At 32.9% G+C, this 22,703-nt stretch overlaps 1 protein-coding gene across 1 annotated transcript; it reads left to right on the forward strand.

Annotated features, from left to right (window-relative positions):
* The first annotated feature begins 243 nt into the window (after window positions 1–243).
* Window positions 244–21,354, forward strand: LOC118266520 (probable cytochrome P450 305a1). Its single transcript, XM_035579997.2, has 8 exons — window positions 244–439; window positions 14,464–14,721; window positions 15,571–15,789; window positions 18,751–18,932; window positions 19,201–19,300; window positions 19,383–19,560; window positions 19,957–20,216; window positions 21,119–21,354. Exons 1-8 carry the CDS (start codon window positions 352–354, stop codon window positions 21,301–21,303), a joined length of 1,470 nt encoding a protein of 489 aa, XP_035435890.2. The 5' UTR covers window positions 244–351; the 3' UTR covers window positions 21,304–21,354.
* Window positions 21,355–22,703: the final 1,349 nt, after the last annotated feature.

Genomic DNA, 22,703 nt, shown 5'->3' on the forward strand with positions numbered 1-22,703 from the left:
ATTTGATGTGATAAATGTATGTACTTTGTCTTGCGTTGTTACAATTCGAGAAACTTTTTAGGCCTTGTGCTTGAGTTTGATATATGTATTATATTTTGGCTCAGATGAATTTCATTGATGTGTGATGATTAGATATTTAGTTCACATTTTAATAAATGGTTTAGTGATGAGTGTACAGTTATGTGATCACGCCACAAGAAGGACATCGCTAAACGTACATCCTCCATACAAAAATTGACGCTCTCCGCTCGCGTTGTACAGTTGTGTTTCGGTTGCCGAGTAGGCCAGTGGATATTTATACCTCACGCGTATTATACACAGTGCTCACTGTAAAAATATCGATCATCGAAAATGATCCCTACGTTTCTACTACTGTTCGTGGTCACGCTGATATTGTACGGCTTTATCTCGACTATAAAGCCGAGAAAGTATCCGCCGGGTAAGTGATGGTGCTACTCTAACTAAACTAAATTGTTTATCAATTAGTTTGATTGACTCGGCCTATTAACGTAACGAATGTCTCGTATTGTCACACTTTGTGTCGTGCAGTGGTTCAAGTGAAGTCTGACTAGTGTTTTAAACTAATCGTGATTATTATGACGTTTGACTGCCTTTTGCTTAGTCGTCGTTTAAACAGAATAATGAGGAAAGTGATTAAGTATATTAATAAATTAGTTTATTATATTCGTAATTTTGTTTACCCTCGCTTCATTCATGCGAACATTAATGTAGAATATGAATATAGGTAAGTGCAACGTGAGCAGATTAGTTATATACGTGCGTTTCGCGAATTGTTTTGTGATAGCTACTTTAGTAGTGGTCATATATTCAATTTTATTAAATCAGTCACCTATTAAAATGTAATGTCTTCTCTTTAAAATGTAAGGGCTGTTTATACGAAAAATAAAACGTCATCATAAAAAAAAATTAAAAACACGTATATAATAATGATAATTTATTTATTAAAACTGTTCTATTGACTGATATGATTATTATATGTTGTGTTATTAATGCGTACGAAAATAATGGCATTGTTAAACAATTACTATATACACATACAAAAGTATTTGTACCTACAAATAGTAAATTTCAAGGTCGTTGAAATTTCTTGAATTTCAAAATCTTGCGTTTTGTGTTATTATTTTCATATTATTCGTTCAGAGTATGGACCCTTCTCCAGGCGTATTCAATTATCCTTAGTTTGTCTGTTACAGACAAAATATCTCTCGTTAATGATAAGACCGCCCATTGTACTACTGATTCCTAATTGTTTGTCCTTTATATTTTTTACTGGGTACAGTAAAGAGTTTTGGTGTTGTATTGCACCATGTGTTGGTAGACGACGTCTCAGATTAATAGACAAAAGATAGAATAGAAAGTGTTATCTAAGCTTCTTCCCAAAGTCTGATGATGGTACCCCCGGCGCATTAGTTTCGAGCGTACGTTATACTTTCTGTGCTGTTTGATGGTCGAAATTAATGTCCAATTCCAAATAAGTTGAAGCAATACTGCCTTTCCATCCTTTCACATCACATCACATCGACAGCCTGTAAGTGGCCACTGCTGACCAAAGGTTTCTTCCCGCAAGGAGAAGGTTTGAGCATTAATCATCAAGATTGCTTGATGGCTAATTCAAACTTATAATCAGAAATCATAATTTAGCCCAGGTGTCCTCACGATGTTTTCCTTCACCGTAAGTCAGTGGTGTCTAAATAAACTTAGAATTAAGGAAAAACAAGAGAAACAATAAAAAGAAGTAAATATTTAAGAAATGTTCGTCATCCAGAATGCTATAATTACATACTTAAATTTCAAATCTGTGGGTCATTAAATTCCGAAGTTAAACGAAAGCAAAGTTTCGTATTCATGACACTCACGCATGACCATTGAAATAGAAGTTTTTTTGATAGAACTACGGAGATTCCAAATATTACAGTTAGTAGTCTAGAAATCCTACCATTTGTTTTTGGCGCTTATGACAGATTCATAATCTGTTTTTGTGATTTTAAAGTGAGATGCTTAAGAAATTAATTTTTTATTTTCCTTGGTTGCACCTGATGCAGGTCAGAGATTTTAAAGAAAAAAATACAAATTCAAGTTAAATTAATATATTTTATTCTGGATTTCTTTTTCTAGACTGCTGTTAACCTCTTTGCATCTTTATGTATTAATCATGTTGATAAAAAATGTGATGATAATAACTTGTCAGTTGTCAAAAAAACGTCAGATGACATAGAAATGTATACAAATATTATAAAGTGTGTTTATATTTGTTTGTCTGTCGTTCACGGCAAAACGCAACAAGGAATTGACGTGATTTTTTCTAAGAGGATATAGTTGAAAAGATGGAATGTCACATAGGCTGCTATTTGACTCTTTCGAACCCCCATTTTCCTAAAATGGGGGGTTAGAAGTTCGTACTATGGCGCAATTCGCAATTATCAAGGTAGAAAGCAGAAATTGGTATACTTCATATAACGTATTTAGGTTCCTAGGTAAAAATAGAGCATTTCGTTGGAAAGAAAAGTTAAGGTGTAAAATATTTACTCTTCCCATGTTTTTGCGAATTTATCAATATAAATGTTTAAAAGTATGTATAAAATCTCGTTGGTAATTATTCCTTACGACATAGCTGTATCAACTGTAAACACGGTATTTAAATCCTTCGACTCATAAATTACTATTAGAAAATGAAACTTCCATATTGAAATAATTAATTTTTACACCTCAAGAGATCAAAATTGATAGACCAAAATTGATTGCACTTGATCGGAGATTTCGCTTTTATTATTAGGAAATACAAAGAAAACCAAAGTCTTTTATTATTCATGTTTGTTGTTTTCGATGACTCCATGTAGAGAAAAAAACTAGAAGCATATTTTTTCTAGATAACGGCTTTAGTTAAATCCTCATAACGGTACATTTTAACTCAGTATAAGTAGAATCGAAACTTAAATGAATCAGTGAAAGTGAATAATTAAAAGAATTGTCCAGTTTCTCCGATACTATAGCGGTTGAACGAGTATTCGTTTATTACTACGACCTAAATCCTTAATATTTTGTCAAAATCTAGTTTGGTCACGCAAAAGTTTAAATTATTATTTATTGTAGTAAATTGAAAGTTTTCTAATGGTTATAATGTCAAAGAATGTTGTATCACTCCTAGGTTGTAAAGATCGCTATCGTCGTGGAAAATATACTAACTTTCACTTTATTTTTATCAAAGCCTTATTGATATTTAGTTAAGTTTTAATTTACCTGACTAATAAATCAAATTTTAAGGTTATTTGGTTATATAGAATTAAATGGGAAAAAATCATCCAATGACTTCTCCCGCCATGAGCGGAGCGAGATCCCTTAGATTTTTACTGACTAAAAACCACTTCGTTCCTATTTCTGCTTTTGGAGTCGGATCTCCGGTAAACCGCTAGGCAGTCCGCAGCACTGGGTCGGCATCAGCCCTACTGGGCTCCATCTGTGGTGACCTAATGCTCTTAGAGCCGCGCGCGCGCTGGTCTGGCGGCGAGGTACCCCCTTGCTCGCCGTCCGCATACCCGCAACAATATTAAGAGTACGTCAACATTTTTGGTCGAACAATAGGAATAACAGGTGTAGAGTTTGTAGCAATTAATTACAACTATTAATTAATTACTCATGCACCTAATCACAATAATACATTCATAATTAAACATACATGTACATCTCCATATATCTAGGTTATACGCACAATGTTTAAATATGGTTACATAAATTATAACGATATTATTATCTATTATCTATAATTATTACAGTAGGTATGTTAATTAAATTATACGAATATATTTTTTTTTGTTTTGCGACGTAAGAGGAAAAATGTTTTTATGGAGTTGATAGCACGTGGTCGGCACTTCTGATATTATACGTACAAGCGATAAATAACGTATACATAAAATAGTTACAAATTATTAATATCTAAAAACATCCGTAAAAGATTTCTAGTAATTAAGATTAGTTCAGGCGTTCTGGCGATTGTGCTTTCATTTATAAGCGCGATTTTCATGGATTGTACCTAATTGTCTATACCACACCACCTACCAAAGGGTATTGTACAAACTGACATCCTCCAATTATTTAAAAGAACATAATAATTGTCCCGACATAACTAGTCTCGTATGATATAGTTACAAACATTTAATTAGAGGTACATACAAAAACTTGGCTTAGTAACGGTATTGCCCTAATTTTGTTGTTGCCCTAATATTAAAATGTGAAATTTTACATTAAAGTATTTTTCTATTGGTGAATTTAGCCATAACTGTATGTCTAATATTAGATATCTATTCAACAATCGAGCATTAAAAATAAATAGTATGTATTCAGAATCTAGAACGAGTGGGTACCTATGAAATACAATTAAACATATTAATCAGATGTATTTTGTACGGGGTATGAAAATAAAAAATCCAATAGTCTGTCAAAGTTAGGTAATATTAGACAACACTTAGATAAAATGAATCAAACTAGGGAGTGGGAGACATTTTCAAGACTTTGTATTTACTGAATAAGTAATACCTATCAATCACAGTATTTTTACAAATACCACAGCATGAAAGATATGTTATAATTTTCCACTTATTTATTTTAAATATTTTTTCCGAGTAATATAAAAAATAAATAGCAGATTTCAATAATAATTAATAAATGTAATTAGTCACCGTGTATCCCTATGTAGCCTCTTAAATAAATCTAATTTTCACACGTCCCAGCAAAGTTACAAAATAATTTAATCTCGAAATCTTTCAATGCACAAAGGTATATTATTTTCCCATAAAACAAATGTTGAAGGATATCATTGATCCTATTGTGTAATCTAATAGTCTTAGGACTTGGTATTTTTAATCTTTATTTTATAAGTCTATTTCCGAATAGTAAAACGTCAACCCTATTATAGGATTCAGAATTAGTGCATACTACAATGAAGTAGCAAAAATGAAAAGTTTGCTTTGTTGTCCTTAAATTTAAATATAAAATAATTAAATGATACAGTGATCTAGCCTCAGCTAATAAAAGTTACGCTAAAATGCCATGAAAAAATCAATATTAAGAAAATATATTAAAACTAAAGACCTGATATCTCTGAGATTCTATTAGATATAATAATATAATATATTGATTTTTGTCATACAATGTGAAATAATAATTTGAACTAGAACGTCTAAAAATAGCATTTAACAATACAAAAAAAATTGTTATTAAAACGCGAGTTCCAAGTTTCAATTGTATTGTTGGTTTCGTCTTAAAAAATTATTTGACGGAAAAATGACTTTTTTTGCCATCTCAACTTAAATGTTCCATCGCAAAAATCATTTTTATACCACTATGGGATTTTTTATTAATAGGTACTTCGTTACTTCTTACTTATTCAAAGTCAAAATCATTTATTTCAAATAGACCGGACCGCACTTTTGAACGTCAAAGCAAATATAATAATATTAAAAACGTCTGTCTGTCGGTCAGTCCTCTAGTGAAGCTATTTGCTCGTTCCAAAGTGTAAATTACTTATGGAGAAGAACGAGCAAGAAACTCCATAGGTTACTCTTTTTCAATCAGATTTACAATACAATTCTTGGTTACATTGTTTCGATTACTTCAACTATGTGAGAACAATGTAAAAGTAATATACAGTCAAAGCGACAGAAAAAGAAAATAACCTAGAGGACAATAAAAATTAATGCAGTATTCGTTCTGGATCCCATTCTGGGTACATTCTAATTTTATCAATACCTCGTTTGTGGAGTAGGTATAATTAGACATACAGAAATGGCCAGATACAAATATTTTAAGTAACAATTGTATACGCAAGAAATATTTATAAAATAATACATTGTAATATTAAATAAAGGCTTATTTTTGAAGAAGTAGTATTTGGGCGGATAGTACATTACTGATTTGCCTGCAATTAAATTTGGCTAAGGCAAAATAGACCTAAAAACATATATTCAAACCTGAAAGTAGTTGTTTGCTTCATCCATGTGAACAAATTTAGGGCAATACCACTACTAAATCGAACTTTAAAAACAAATATCTGAAATCTTTATAAAAATAAACGTAATTTTAATATCACATTCAACATAGATGAAGATGATGTGTGTAAGTATCCACTAATGGAAAGGTAGGAGCTAATTTTCAAAGCGACTACAGAACATTCTTTGTTTATATATGTCACCGGAAAATTACAAGATCCGTAAGTTTATCAATTTACTAGGAAGTTTATAAACTTTCGTAGGATTCTAAACGGGAGATAAGTTGTAATATTTTACGTCCACATTTTCGTAAATTGATAAACTTACTGAACTCACTTGTAAAATAATAAGTAAGCATCGGATTGGTTGACTGTCACGTGTCCCTTCTCCTACCATTTGTGTGTTTTATAAGTATTCCTGTATTTTAGCTAGAAATTGTTAAATAGCTTATTGAAACTGATAATAGAAAACTCAACATACTACATCCGTGCCAGAGAGGAACCAGGCATTGTTGCTTCCAATTTATAGTTTGATAAGTCTGAATATACCAAAATCTATGGACATAAGCATTGCCACTATGACCGTTGACGAATCAGAGAGCAGTGTGTTATTTTACGTATTTCAAAAATGCGTATATTTAAAAGAGTTTCTGTGATTGGTCGAACCATATAAAATCTTACGAATAGATATCCGTTAGTTTATTAAAATTTATCTCCAGTTTAGAATCCAACGAAGGTTTATAAACTTCCTAGTAAATTTATAAACTTACGGATCTTGTTATTTTCCGGTGACATATATACCTTTTTATGGTATCTATTAAAAATGTTTGAGTAGATGAAGATTTTCATGTTTTATCGCTATTGTAACAAAATTGTAAATATTTACTGGAGTAAAAAAGTCAAATGTACAAAAATATCTGACGAAACTGAAGATTATTTATTTTCTCAAAGGTACAGGCAGGTATGGCAATGTACAATATTATTATTAGAGACATTAATTTTGTTAAAAATAACCATTACCAGCCAATCACGTTCTAAATCTGTAAGTTGATACTTTCTGGTGTCGTGCTATCGAATTTCACACAAATGTACCACAATCTTATTCTTGAATGTTTGATCACACTATTAGCAGCAAAATATACATAATGTTAAAGTAATTTGACCTTGTCTTGTGCAGAAGGACGCTAGGTACGAATGTAGAAGGTATGATCGTAGTGTGAAACAATACCTTAATATGCTATTGTGATGCACAGAGACTGTACACTCATTAGGTACTACATAATATTTGCACATTATTTGATCGTAGTTACACGACGGTGGTGACAAAGTGGAATACATTTTGGACCTTCCCGTACCTACTCTTTCTGCGGGTGTCCACTAAGGGAATTTACCAGAGACTTAGTAACAGCATTCTCAGCGTGATTACCTGATTCTTATAAAATGCAAGCTCCAACGCACTTGCCAACGGTGGTGATTATGAAGAGATATTTTTTGTCCTCAGGCTACAAAATGCAAAGTCCCTTTCAGAAAAAAAAATCCCTTAATTTTCTTTTGTATAATTAAGTTGTACATGTTACTTTCTTTTGAAACCATCAGTTTTTTATGGTTTGTAAAAGTTTGCTATTTATTATTTTTTTTTTTTTTATGTATATATATATATGTATATATATATGTATATATATATCCTTATAAAGGGATAACACATTAAACGCCATGGGGGGGGGGGGGGGGGAAGTGACCGACGCTAGAGCGGATTTGCCTTCAACCTACTTAAAAGTTAACAAAAAATTACTTTCTGAATAGCATTGTTTTTATTACAAATTTGATGCAACAACAGGCATAGCTAAATTATTATATTTAAGTCTTTGACTGCCAATAGAAAACTGTTGAAGGCAAATCCTCCGCTAACGTCGGTTACCGGTGACCCCCGTGGCGTTTAAAGTGTTAAAGTAGTGTAAAGATTGTGCACAGTTACTTAACTTCATAAGCCGTAAAATGTTTGTGTATAAATGTAGTGGATACAAAATAAATACCGTACTTGCCTACATTTCGATATATTTCCATGTAATCTTATTGCTGATTTTAGTTTTGAAATCTTTACGGTTTCTTTGATATTATATGTCTTATTAACTCGATTTTGGTAGTTTTGTGGATTGGATCCTTATTGCTATTTGTCAACCACGTCCATTTTCGTTTACAAGTTCATAGTCACACATAGTTTTAAAAACGCTCACATCTTCCAGCTTTTCGGGAACTGCGTGCAAAGAGAGCGTAGTTGGTAATGCCGATCATATTCTTAAGATGGCGCTGATATACAGAACACTGTATACGTAATTTATGTTGTAACTTGCCGTTCATAGATGTCGCTAGATATAGCGTACAATACTAGTATATTTACATTTGAATTTTATCCTTGACCGATACGATCCTCAGCTGGTCTATGATTACTGTATTGACTTTGAATGGTTTGTTTCAATCAAAATCAATTGGTTGCATTGATATGAATGTGTGGTCTAACATATTTTTTGCATTATAATATTCGTTATGGATCTGGGTACGTCTTAAAACTGTGACCAGCTACCGAGGAATGGACAGTGGGGATTATTGTAAATCCTCATTTCACTATGAGCTACAACCAAGACACACGGCCCTCAATTCCCGGCATCTCCGCTATTCTTGATCTAGCGCTACCACCCCCAATGAACATTGACGCATAACACGTGCCAGAAGTCGAATATACGCGCTCGATGATTAAATCAACGGATGACGTCATAAATCCTACATCGCAAATATTTTACATGCGAATAAACATGGATATAAAATCCCAATAACGACAGCTGGGCAAAAAGCCCGCTAGACACAATCACCTCGTCTAGTCGGAGGATCCTCCTTTTCTTAGAGAACTTTACTCACTGTTCCCTCTCTGTAAAGGACTATACCATTATCGGCGCATTCCAATAAACTACCGATCGGTAAATTTGCTTACGAGCCGTAGAATTTTGACACATTTTGTATGGAGCTTATGTCAAAATTCTACGGCTCGTAAGCAAAACCGATCACATCTTGTAAAAAAGCTCAAGTCTCGCACCTTAGTTTTCCATAAGAAAGATCAACAAAAGTAGTACTTGTGTTTTCATGCTATAGCCAAGTCAATCTATTTTATTTGCCGACTTTGTATTACATGGATCTCACAACTTTTTACGGTAGGAAAACTAAGGTGCGAGACTTGGTCTTTTTTACAGGATGTTTTGATGGTATCTCAGTTATTTTTGTAGATTCAATAATTATTCCATTAAACATTAAAATGTAACTGCATCAATAACTTTGTAATCCCATACATTTATATGGGTTTACAAAGTGGCAGTTAATTTTATCTAGAAAATATTTTTTCCCTTGAAGTAGGTACTAAACACTAAGAGTATTCCAAATTTGAAGCTTCTATGTCTGTTAGAAGTGCCTTATACTTTTGATGATCTGTCAGTCAGTCAGTGATAAAATTTCGAAACTTTTACATGTCGCTCACCTAGTAATATATTGGCACATCTGCAAAAAATGCGAAATTGACTTTATATGGTTTACGTGCTTAAAATATATTAATCTATTTATTTCCATATTCACCGAGAGAGGTCGTACGTGTCATTATACCATTGCTATAGTTTCCCCCCTCACACACGTAAAACAACGGTTCATTGGTCAGTAAGTAATGGTTGAAATTTGATGAAAATTGAACTATACCATGTTTGTACAATGCCTGCTTAGTTCAGGCTTTTTGTTTTATCCTCAACGAAGTTATAGGCGATCGAAATTGGCCTGAATGGCTTCGAGAAAAGGATGGTACGGCCGTGCCGCTTTTTTTTTGCTCGACTTGGTGTGGGCACTGCCGTGCCTCCAGATCTGCAATCCGAAGATAGGGTCAGGATACGATGGTACTGGATTCCGGCAACATGCTTTTCTTCTGGGAAGGAGACCGAAAATCCTAGGGTAGTTTCGGATATCCCGTTAGTGGGTCCCTCACTACAACGTGATTAAAGTTGAATATCAAACCGGTGTTTGTAACACATTGCGAATATACTGTATAAGCAAATTTCTCAAACCATACACACCTCCGAAGTATACTTCACCGTTGTGATGGGGGACTTCATTCTTTGCCAGTCGTCTTCGTTACCAGACGTGATATTTCCAAAACTTTTCGCGAACATATTGGAGTAGCGACCGCAGTCCGGAAGACATAGCAAAGGCAAACGTCCCAATAGATGGACCAACGATATCGACAGAGACGCGGAGAGCCACTGGATGCTGGTGGCGACTTGACATTCTAAGTGGAGGATTAAGAGGGAGGCCTTTGTTCAGCAGTGGAAGTCTTCCGTGTCCGGTACAGGCGGTAGGTGAGGACGCCGTGACGCCTCTCTAGCCATTTGTTATGAAATGAAACAATTTACGTATCTCAACACTGTTTTGTATTTTATTATCTTTATATACAATGTGATAGGGGTGAGACTTCTAACCCGTTAAGGCTGAGTACTACATCTAATTTTATCGTCAAAAAAATTAATATAAGGGTGTTGAACCCCCAATTGAAAATATTGAATAATAGCGAATTTTTCGGTAAAAATAATTCAGAAATGATTTTTTTTTTTCACCAAAACATCAAACATATGAAAAAAATTATGAATTAGTTAGCCAAGGTTATTAGCTACCGTTTGTCGTTTATTTATTTTGTTTCTACGACGCATACAACCTTTGATATCACATAAAGTAAAAAAAATATTAAAATAGTCATAATTTTTAGGGGGAGGGGGTTCAACCCCCCATATAATTTTTTTTGTCGATAAAATTAGATGTAGTACTCAGCCTTAACGGGTTAGAAGTCCCACCCCTATCACATTGTATATAATTCTTCTGTAAGTGTGTATGTCACTGAACTTCTCCTAAACGACTGGACCGATTTTGATGAAATTTTTTGTGTGTTCAAGGGGATCTGAGAATGGTTTAGATTTACAATTTGTCCGCTGGACAATGTTTTTTTAATTTATTAGTAAGTGTTGATTTTGGAATGTTTTACATTGGATCCGACAAATTTTCAAATTAAAGACGTGTAGACGGTGTGAATTCGGTTTTCGCCAACAGACAGATTGATTCCAGGGGAGGGCTTTAGAGTCTTATTTATTGAGGTTCTGTGTGTATTGGCAGAATTGGAGCTTTGTTGAGGCTCGAATCGTACCGCTAGTTCAATATAATTTCAATCACTGAGCGAAAGAAGTTTTTAAACAATCGGATTGAATGCCTGAACCGTTGTATTAAGTGTTGCTTGCGTAAGTTATTGTATCCAAATATAGAATCCAATTACTGATGCCATCACACGTTTTATTTTTTAAAGGGAAGACAAATATAAGCCATAGTGTATGTACACTATTGTTTGCCATCAATTGGAGCCCAATGCGTTAAAGGAGATTGTCCAAAGCTGGCTATTTTTAAACAGGCTGCTCAACAAAAACTTAATTTACCAATAATTTTATTTATATTTTAGTAAATGTCTGATGCTAATAACTTTGTACAAATTAGCACTATAAAAAATCGATTTTTATTGGTATTTGTTATGATAAGACCAAGTCTTTGTAGTAGTTGGCTTTGAATTTGACTTTAGTCCTGCCACTGCAACTGCTGTTTATTGCGTGGGAAAATACAAAGTAGACACATTAGTAGGAAAACATATCTTGTATATATATTATATGAAAATAACACTGAAGGCAGCACAGCCGTAAAACAATATTGCTGCAACTGCATGGTGGGTCGTAGAACAGTAAGTTGCTGTGCACATATAATGACTATTATTTGGTTTTTGAGCTGGGCAAGGTACCAGAAAATTATTAATCCACCTGCCAAGTTCCTTAAACATATTTTAATTACATTTGAATCGGATTTATTTAATAATGCATTTTAATAGAAAAAAATGTTTTATTTCATGCATAACCAGTTTCAATAAAATGTAAAAAAATATCTAAATATAAATCTTGATACAAAACTAAGTTTGTATCTTCATTCTTACTGATATGAACTATTAAATCAAACATATATTATTAGCTTAAGTGCTTGTTTAAAAATAGCCAAAGTCCCATACAAGTTATTTTATTTTATTTATTTATTCCATTTCCATACAGATTACATTTTAATATACTAAGCCCCACAAAACCGTTGTAATGGTTTGACTGTGGGGTCGCTGAGTCTCTATGTTAATATGTTAAACATTTCTACAAATTAAAAGTGTCCAAGTAATATAATTTTAATTTACGTTTAAATCTATTTAATTTTGCTTTACTTCTTATGTCTGCTGGCAGATTGTTGTCAAAAAAGTTGGTCAATCGCCTTTCAGGCACTGCACTATTACAGAATTTTGACACCAAAAATTCAGCCAGTAACCAAACCATGGTACTAACGAGGTAGACAAGTAGATAAGTAAAGTAACAATGCAAACAAACATTATAACTAGGTAATATTATGCAACTGTAGTTGTATCTACTTAGTACATTAAGTAGGTTTAGTACTCCTTCATTACTCAGCCCTCGTAGGCTCTCTGTGAACAAGGCAACACAAACATTTAGTTTAGTTTTGATGACGTTTTGGTACAGCTGGTTTCAATTGCATGTAATATTTACAGAAACAGAATAAATACAGAATATGTTTTAAAACTAAGCCTGCAGCGTTTTTGCATAGTGTTTATAATTTTTGTATTTATTCATTGAAACGAAAAAACTTTTCGATAAACCAACAACTATTCCACGCGGTGGGAATTGTAAATATATGAAACGAAAATGTGCAAAAAACGGCAACATTTTTTTTTCTACGTAAATATTCACAGGTTTTTCGTTTATATGGTGGGTAAAATTCGTTACATTTTAAATGTGAAACTGTGCCCGTGCTAAAATAAATATTACTAGTGGTTGCCTAGTGGTCGAAATTCGACCACATACCATTTAATTTACAATACCACTTAACATACGTTCAAGGATAATTTTTATTTAACGAATTGCTATTAGTTTTGTAAAATTCAAATTATTCCGGCGCATCATGAACAGGAAAACTTTATTCATATGAGAACGTAAGAATATCATCGCAATGTCTGTCGATTTTGACGTTTTGTCAAATACGATCAGATAATATGCATGGTAGTGTGTGTAATGTTTTATTTATTGATTTAATGTACTTTATAAGCATTATTTTTGAAAAATATTAGCGTTCTGCACTTCTCCTACACATAAACTATAAGTGTACCAAATTTTATGCTCCTACGTCCGCGGAATTTTCGTAAAAAGGGGTCCAAAATTTTTGCATCACGTATTATTATATAGATATTACGTATAGTAGATATTACGCATAGTAGATATTACGCATAAGATGTTATAAATGATTAAAACGTAATAATATTAGTAATTCCTACTTTGCGCATTAATAAAAAGCAGGCATTATACATATATCTGCCAAGTTAAAGATCAATTTTGTCTGCAGTATCGGTTAATTGAGTAATTGCGATTTGATCCTGAAAAAGATTTTTTATTTCGCATCGCTATCGTTTTCCGGTTCAATTAGACATTACGTGAATAATTACATAACTGGTTACATGATTGACTACTTTTTCATAGTGTACTTAGCGTGATGTTAAGTGTTATGAGTTTTGATTGTTTCTGCTTTGTAAAGGTGAATGTTTTTATTCAGTAATTATTCTTTCTGTTTACGAAGCAATGTTAATTGGATCGATATGTTTAGCTTTAACACATTCGCTTACAACATCATATCGCAGTAAAATCTTTGCCTTAGCTGATTTATGTGTTACTAATATTGTTTTATAAATGCGACAATTTGTGTATCTATTCGTAACTCAATCATATTTTGTAAAAACATTTGGAACAGCAGTAGGTTATGGTCTGAAATAACATAGAGGCTACTTTTTATCCCACGGGCGAAGCCGATGGAAAAATCTAGTAAACTATAAATACTTAATAGGTAAAGACTTTTCACCTCTACGTGTTTTGGTTGATTAAAGTTATGGTAGTTGAAATGATAGGTAAATGTATAATAATCATTGTACAATATTATGATTATTATACGTGTTTAAGTAACTAACAACCATTTAAGACTTCAGTTTAACATTATGCAAAATCGCTATTTTTCGCATTTCAATAGTGTTTTTTATGTAGACTTCACTGTAATATTCAACATAGCCTTGACTTGTTCACTGACTTTTCAGATACAGCTTGGTTAAAATGGTATTGATATTTCTCTTTTTGGCTATAAACTATGGCTTCATAGCCTTCATAGATTTTCATAATCTGTACCTGTGTTTACCCCATTTCACTTGATTTTCACTCAGTCATCGAACTTGTGACCACTTCATAAGAAGTCATCTTATTTCAAATGCAAGCAGAACCTTAGTACTTGATACTTATCTACTTGTAATATTTTTTCAGGTCCAGTATGGTTTCCATTTATCGGAAGCAGTGGTATTTTGCAGAAGATGACAAAGAAGTATGGATCGGAATGGAGAGCTTGTTTAGAACTATCCAGACAGTATTCCACGAATGTGTTAGGCATGAGATTGAGCACAGAACTATTAGTTGTCGTTTTTGGTGAAAAAAATGTACGTCAAGTATTCAATGACAAAGAATTTGATGACAGGCCTGATAATTTCTTTGCGAGGTTACGTTGTCTTGGATATAAGAACAAGGGTAAGTATAGATTTATTTATACAAGCATTATTATTGAAAAATATTAGCGTTCTGCACTTATCCTACACATAAACTATAAGTGTGCCAAATTTTATGTTCCAGCGTCCACGCAATTTTCGTTAAAAGGTGTCCAAAATTACTAAAACTATCATTACTGATGATGATGATCATAATTTCTTAAACGTTCACCTCGTTAAAGTATTGTAATGTTATTAGAAACTTACGATGGTATTTCGATTTGAAATGTCAAATATTGTTTTAGTATTTTCCTTACGATGACAAAAGTTTTCATAACTTATTAACGGACTTAATACATTTTTAATTTTCACACCCTTCTAGTATCTCTTTTAGGGACTCGGTTGCTGCAACAGCAGGCCTATCGTAAGGTCTTGTTGATTGAATGTTGTAGTTTTAATTTATTGCTGAAATGTAACAGTTGTACTTACGTGCAAAATATTCCTTTCCTATATTTTTTTAGACCGTTAAATGCTTAAGGCGTACCCAATGCCTTAGGTATTAAATACCCTTGGGCATCTGAGTAAATAAATAGAATAAAATAAAATGAGTACTTCATAGAACCGTAGGTATTAATTTATTAGTATCCTCTAAATGTCTTATTAGTACCCAGATTAGCAGTTAATGTAGAAATAATACAAATTGTAATAAAACAGCACCACACCTAATTATATTAATTAACTTTATTTATTTTGTATTTCAAGTTTATTAAAATATTCCACATAACAGCAAACTAGTTACAAGTGCTTTGCCGCATTTTAGGCATTAAATGTGCATTTGAGAATGAGGATCAAGGATTGGTATTTTTGTTATTTAATGATCATTACTTTTTAGGTATAACATTCGCTAACGGAGAAGTGTGGAAGGAGCATAGACAGTTTGCAGTGAAAAACCTAAAACACGTTGGTTACGGCAAAACTCTAATGGAAAAAGAAATACAAAATGAACTGTCCAGTTTACTGAAGCAAATAAAGGAGAATAACGACAAACCGATTAATATAGTTAATTTATTGAGCGAATCTGTGATTAACGTGTTATGGAAATTTGTGGCAGGTAAGACTTACATTATTTATTGTGTTTTAATGTACTCTTTATGTCATTTAGAAAAAACAAAACATAAAAACCACAAGTAAAATTAAATTATACCGGACATAATACTAAGTACTACACTGCTGTTGTAATTATAGATTGTTGGCGTAGTAGCTGTACAACTGGCTGCTATGCAACATGACCCGGACTCGAATTCCGCACGACACAACTTTGTATTATCCACAAATTATTGATGTGAATGTGAATTTGTATAGTTCTAAACGCACCTACGACATAGAATAAAAATTCTAGTGTGTGGCAACGTTATTGTATACATTGCATTATGCTTTCGCCTAAATCACTGATGTTATCAATCATTAAAATACATTAACATTTAAATGGTGGATTCGGTCACATGTTAACATATTTAAATGATAGATCAGCACAGTTCGATAAATACCAAAATTAATTATTTGCCATTGTGTCTAGTATTAGGTAAAACATAGGGTAGGAAACTTAGAGTATTAATTAATAGGAAAATACTATCGATCGTTGGTTTTATTAAGAGACGTACACTTTGGATGTAAATATAATTATATACGTACACTTATACAAAATTACAAGAAATTAATACGAGTACATTTACCTATGTCTTAATCGAAGTGTGTGTTAAAAATTGAGTTTGAATTTATTGATTAAAGAAAGAGTATGATGATATAATCGCCAATAATATAGTCATTGCATTTTATGAGATTTCTCTTATTTCGTTACAATATTAGAATTATCATATACTAGTGACCCGCCCCAGCTTCGCATGGGTGCAATGGGGGTATATTATGCATGTATTATACATATAAACCTTCCTCTTGAATTATTATATCTATTATAAAAAAACGAATCAAAATCCGTTGCGTAGGTTAAAGATTTAAGCATACAAAGGGACATAGAGACAGGGAAAGCGACTTTGTTTTATACTATGTAGTGATTTTGTAAACTTATAATTGTAAGTAACAGTTATAGATTTTACAGTGTCCCTTTGTTTATCTGATGCGAATATAAGGTTGTCCAACTATCATCCTTTGGTTCTCTGCTGTTTACAGTGGTTCTGATGATGATTATTGCTTACAATTATAGGATTGAAATTAGATTGTCATTGGTTTCTAGAGTAAGCATGCTGTACTGGCGAGTCAATTAGGCTGCTCGATGATGAATATACAGGAACTTAGGTCATCAGCTTCATAGAATGTCGACTGTGATGATTCACTTTCAGAGTTTTCCTCAATGTCTAGTTCTGATCGGTTGTGCGTTTGGGGGCTTTGCTTCTGACACTACTAACTCATCACCACTAGGTACATCTCGGCTTGTAGTTATCTGGTTTTTGACAGGATCATATTATACTCGACAGTTCTCTTCACATGTTCTGAATGCTTCGCAAGAATATGCTGCCTACCTTTCTTGTATCATTTGTTTCTCCTTTCTGTGGGACCATGTACTATGACTGGACTGCCGAAGATGCTTATATTACTCAAAAAAAAAATCACGAATCCAAATACCTAATGATGTTTGATCATTACATTAACCATCAGATCACAAAAATACTATAGGATTTAGTTCTCTGATTTATTGTTCTATAATGTTGAAATACCAAAAAAAAACTGAATTTTAATGTGGGAAACGTTTGTAGAAATGAAAGAAAGAGCTCAAAGTACTGATATTACGTACGAAAACAGGCATACGGGCACTGAGCACAGATTTAATTTAGATTTCAACCTAGAGGTAGTACTTTCAAAGGTTGCTTTGTTGCAACTTTCACTAATACAGGCTTTATCTACTAAATGTATTTAAAAATAGAGTTAATATGTTTTGTATATCTTATGAAGTTAATGAATGCTTAATTTTTTTTCCGAACACTAGACTGTTCGAAGTGATTCATCATCATCACATGAGAGGAATGTGGGTGGATATGGTAACAGAATAATCTTTAAGGCTGCCATAGATGTAGCTATAATATATATTTATAATGTAGCTAACCCGGCATCATGATCCGGAAATTGTTACATGGACAGGGGGCTGTGGGTCATAACGACGAGAATGAAATGTGATTACATAATTTGAGCTAATGTATATTATTTGTCATCTACATTTAATCACGGTTATTATGGTATTACAACAAAGGCAGCATCGAAAACCATTTAATATGCGTTTGATATTTCACTGGTTATATTGCAGGTCATATTTATCTTATTTTCATTAAAAAACTTGTAACTTCAAATGCGTTAGTAGTAGTTGGTTGACGCGGTGTGTGGGCAACCGACTACCGCACAATGTGTAGCGGGTTCGATTTTCGTATGGAACTGGAAATGGAAGAGAGGTCAATAGGTATAGGGGAATTCTTCATCGTATCTATTCACCTCTCTTCTATCCCTATTCACCTCTCGATCCCTATTCACCCCATTTTACGGTATGTTTGTAAACGTACCCACGACACAGGAGAAAATCCTAGAGTGTGGCAACGTTTATAACAAATAATATCGTCAACAGCTTTTAAGTCACTGCTGACCAAAGTCCTCTTCTCGCACGGAGAAGGTTGAAACATTAAGCACTAATTGTAAACTTTATTTAAATAAAATGCACGACTTAACGACAAGACTATATTTTCGGAACTGGGCGGTTAAACATATACATTATTAACACTGACAGTTATTGATTAATGTCACATTACAAAATGTTGTCTGTGGTTTGCAATTAGTAAACTAATCACAACATACTTAAATGTTCACAAATTACTACAGTACCATTATCAAACGCTTTTATATATGTATGTTTCTGAACAAAATGAGATCCGTGTTTAAAAATGTTATTAACAAAAAGGGTGTACTATAAAACAGATTTAAGTATAATACATAATAATAGGACTCTATGTCGATCCACACACACACGCACAAGAATAAGTAACTAATTTACCTTTTTGTTCATTATTTTTAGGCGAACGTATAAAAGAAGAGAAACTGAAACATTTATTGGATCTTTTTAGGCAGCGAGGGAAGGCTTTTTCAGTTGCCGGAGGCATGTTAAATCAAATGCCTTGGTGTAGATTCATTATACCTGAATTGAGTGGGTATTCACTTATAAAAAAATTGAACGGAGAAATCTCCCAAGTTATAGAGGTAATTATTTTATACGTATAATTGTATTTTATTCATTCGACATTTTTTCTTACGAAACAATTTGTTAATCCTTTTGGTACCTGGTGTACCCGGCTCTATCTTTTCATGTATTTATTAAATGTATTGTGAGTGATATGCCTTATATATTATATAGAGAGTTGTGTTACATACTCGTGTTATTTATTAGCCGCAATTTCCCTGATACCTGTAACATAGCCATCGTAAATTAAAAATACTATTTCTAATACAGATCAATAAATTATTTCAGGAAGCTATTGAAAAACATAAAAATAAAGAAGTAGAAGGTCATGATTTTATATATAAGTTCCTAAACGAGATTAATGCGAATAAAAATGCGACATTTACAGGTAAGTTACATTGTTTCTTAATGTATGCGTTGCAATTCAGTTCGAATTAAATTATTAATTAAGCTGTGCTTATACGTTTCAGAGGAACAATTGAAAATAGTATGTTTGGATTTCTTTATTGCGGGCTCACAGACAAGTAGTAACTTTCTGGGCTTCGCTTTTCTCAAGGTGTTAAAATCTCAAGACATTCAGGAGAAAATTTTTAACGAAATAGACGCAGTAATAGGAGATAGACCACCATGTTGGAATGACAACGAAAGGTTAGTGTGAGACATTCAGGAGAACACTAAATATTGAAATCAAGTACAACAATACAAAACCTATGAATGAATTTTGTAGTTCATTATTTATTTATTTCATTTCCACACAGGTAACATTATTATAGAGTAAGCCCCACAAAACCGTTGTAATGGTTTGACTGTGGGGTCGCTGAAACTCTGAGTTTCTAAATAAATATATGTATTTAAATACAAAATTTTAAATGTCGTAACATACTTGCTTAGCTTTAACGTATGATACTATGTTAAACATTTCTAAAAACTTAGTGTCCAAGTAATATAATTTTAATTTGCGTTTAAATCTATTTAGAATCTATCTAGTTAGATATGGTTGTTGTGTAGGTACAATCTTATAATACAAATATTCATCTTTTTCAGATTGGTGTACACATCAGCATTTATTCAAGAAGTCCATAGATACTACCCTATAGTTTGCATGGCCGGTCCTAGGTCCCTTCAAGCAGATACATCTATTGACGGGTACCGTATACCTAAAGGTGCCACAGTACTCATGTCTTTGGCTGATATATACTTTGATCCAGAGTTGTGGGACGACCCAAATGTGTTCAGACCTGAAAGATTCATTGATGAAAGTGGAATGTTGAAAAATTCAGAACACATATACCCATTTGGATCAGGTAGGTGACCATAATTGATCTGGTTTTGACTTAATTAAATTATTTTTTTGCTGTTACGGATTTTGGAAGGAAGTGAAGCGATTATTTTTAGCTATGTATTACTTGCTACATTTTAACGCTATGATACTTTTTATTGTTTTTTTTTCACGAATGGCATTTCAAGTTGTCATATTGTATTGCGAGCTGAAGCTTTTTAGAATTTTATGAATGCGAATTAAATTATTGTAATAAAATTATTCCTGAACTTTAATTCATAAGGCCCATTGCATATCGTATTAAAGTATAAAAGCATACTATTGATGGTCGCCACTGGTATCAATTAATATATTATTTTTCATCTGCATTGCAATGTATTTTGGTCTATGCACATTATATTAATTTCATGTTTAATGTATATATAACTCTGTAACACAATATTTCGTGAATAACGTCGTAATCTTACTAGATTGCGAAACGATACCCCAGCACCAATGTGATTTTGAACATCGAAAGAAATGTTTTACATCGTGCGACAATCACTTAAAACCATTGGCTGTGCGCTTGCAATGCATTCTGTCTCCTATCCTTGCATGGCATAATAAAAAATAAACGGCGCGTATCCTTATTGTACCTAATTATGTATGCTAATGCAAGCACTATCAAAATATCTTTGCTATAATCGAGATAGATTGACATATATGATACTTGTTACCCATTTGATTTACTTGTTACCTTTTAAAAATCTAAAATCACAATAAATAAATGATATTCACAAACACACAAGTTTAGTTTTGTTGTCTAAATTGCGACTGTATTTATTATTTATAGTTAGCTAAAATTAATGGGTATTTGTGATGCTAACTATTTATGCAATTAATATTTTTAATATGTAATATTTTTAACGGAAATTAATAAAATTTCAGGCAGGAGACGCTGCCCTGGGGACTCTTTAGCGAAGTCGTTCATATTCATCACGTTCGTGGGTATACTTCAAAAATACAGGATTCATGTCAGCAATGGCACGGTACCATCCGACATACCGGTCATAGGCATATTGTCTTCGCCGAAACCCTACACAGCTGAGTTTACATTAAGAAAATTTAATTAAATACATTTCATTTTTATTTGTGTAATTATTTAAATAAACTTTATTTCATTATTATGGTATTCATTTATTCCAGTCCATTCATCTGATGAAACCAAATAATTTATTTCAGAGAAGGACTCCGTATGATTTTTGATTACGACGCACAAAATAAAGTCCACTTGTCATAATACTGTTGACGACAAATAATTTTATTTATAAAATCTTCCTTTCCTCGAAATGAACTTTTTTCCTGTGTACATTTAATAATCCATTTTTGATTTAACTTGTAAACCATGAATATGTTTTTACTTAATTCACGTTTTTTGAATGACTACCTCCATGGTTCAAAAAATCACTTGATTTTTTTGTTATTAGCTTATTATCCTAGCTTTAGTTATCTACTAACTTGAAAAGAATTGAAGTGACTAAGTATATTCTTAGAACCTAATAGCTAACTTAAATAGCTTACCAACATATATATTTATGAAAGCTTTTAAATACTTAGGAGATAGTGCAATGTCGCGTGTCACGTGATCAATGTACTAACTAATAGGTCGCGGCGCAGTGTCTCGGCGAGGCCAAGGTTGACGTTTGAACTTGTCCCTTAAGGCTTTCTCCGATGTTGAGTGATGTTAACTTTGTCAAGTTCAATGCTACTAAGACTGCATTCTCAAGTATAGGCGACAGGACGCAAACGTGGGGTGATAGGGAGGCGGTAGTGGGGCAAACGCTCCGACACGCGGGGTGGCGCGGGCCGTTAAAAGCACACATGTATATGGAGTTGCACTCAATTAAACTAGATGTTCCAGCTAGCCGTATGACAAGAGTGTTAGCGAGTGCGGATGAACAGATCATTACCATAAAGAGCAGCGATCTTCTTTGGCACAATTTAAGTACGAGAAAACTGATCAAATTAAATGTCCTGAAAATTGAACAAATTATAAGAAGTTTCAGTAGTTTAGTGAAGAATTTACCCTGGTTTGTGTTACATATTTCATAATATTTACATACAAATTATATTGTTATATAATTTATATTGTTACATACAAATTATATTGTTATATAATTTGTATGTAACAATATATATAATATATAAATTATATTGTTATATAATTTGTATGTAAATATTGCATGAAACAATTACTTATACCTGTTGGTATAAGTAATTGTTTCATGCATGCATGGGGCAAGCCGCCACGGTCCAGTTACTATACCAAGCATGCAGTTAGCGAAGATAGTTGATGCAGGATATTGAATGTGATTCATTCAATCTATGTCTAGTATGGGCTGGGCTACTGTTACTGCTGTAACTCATGTTCAAACCTGTGTGACAACATTTTGTAATAGAACGATAGGTTGGTCGGTTGCTGTGTGATACACCAGGAGAAACAGAACGCCGATGTATTGCCTCGATATCAGTG

This window comes from Spodoptera frugiperda, chromosome 25 (assembly GCF_023101765.2).
Source record: "Spodoptera frugiperda isolate SF20-4 chromosome 25, AGI-APGP_CSIRO_Sfru_2.0, whole genome shotgun sequence".
Classification (NCBI taxonomy): Eukaryota; Metazoa; Arthropoda; class Insecta; order Lepidoptera; family Noctuidae; genus Spodoptera; species Spodoptera frugiperda.

Excerpts from the sequence above, each read along its gene's own strand:
- LOC118266520 (XM_035579997.2), top strand. The coding sequence starts at position 352 with ATGATCCCTACGTTTCTACTACTGTTCGTGGTCACGCTGATATTGTAC. Across the intron at positions 18,933-19,200 it reads AAATCTCCCAAGTTATAGAG|GAAGCTATTGAAAAACATAA; the intron begins GTAATTATTTTA and ends AAATTATTTCAG. Across the intron at positions 20,217-21,118 it reads CATATACCCATTTGGATCAG|GCAGGAGACGCTGCCCTGGG; the intron begins GTAGGTGACCAT and ends ATAAAATTTCAG.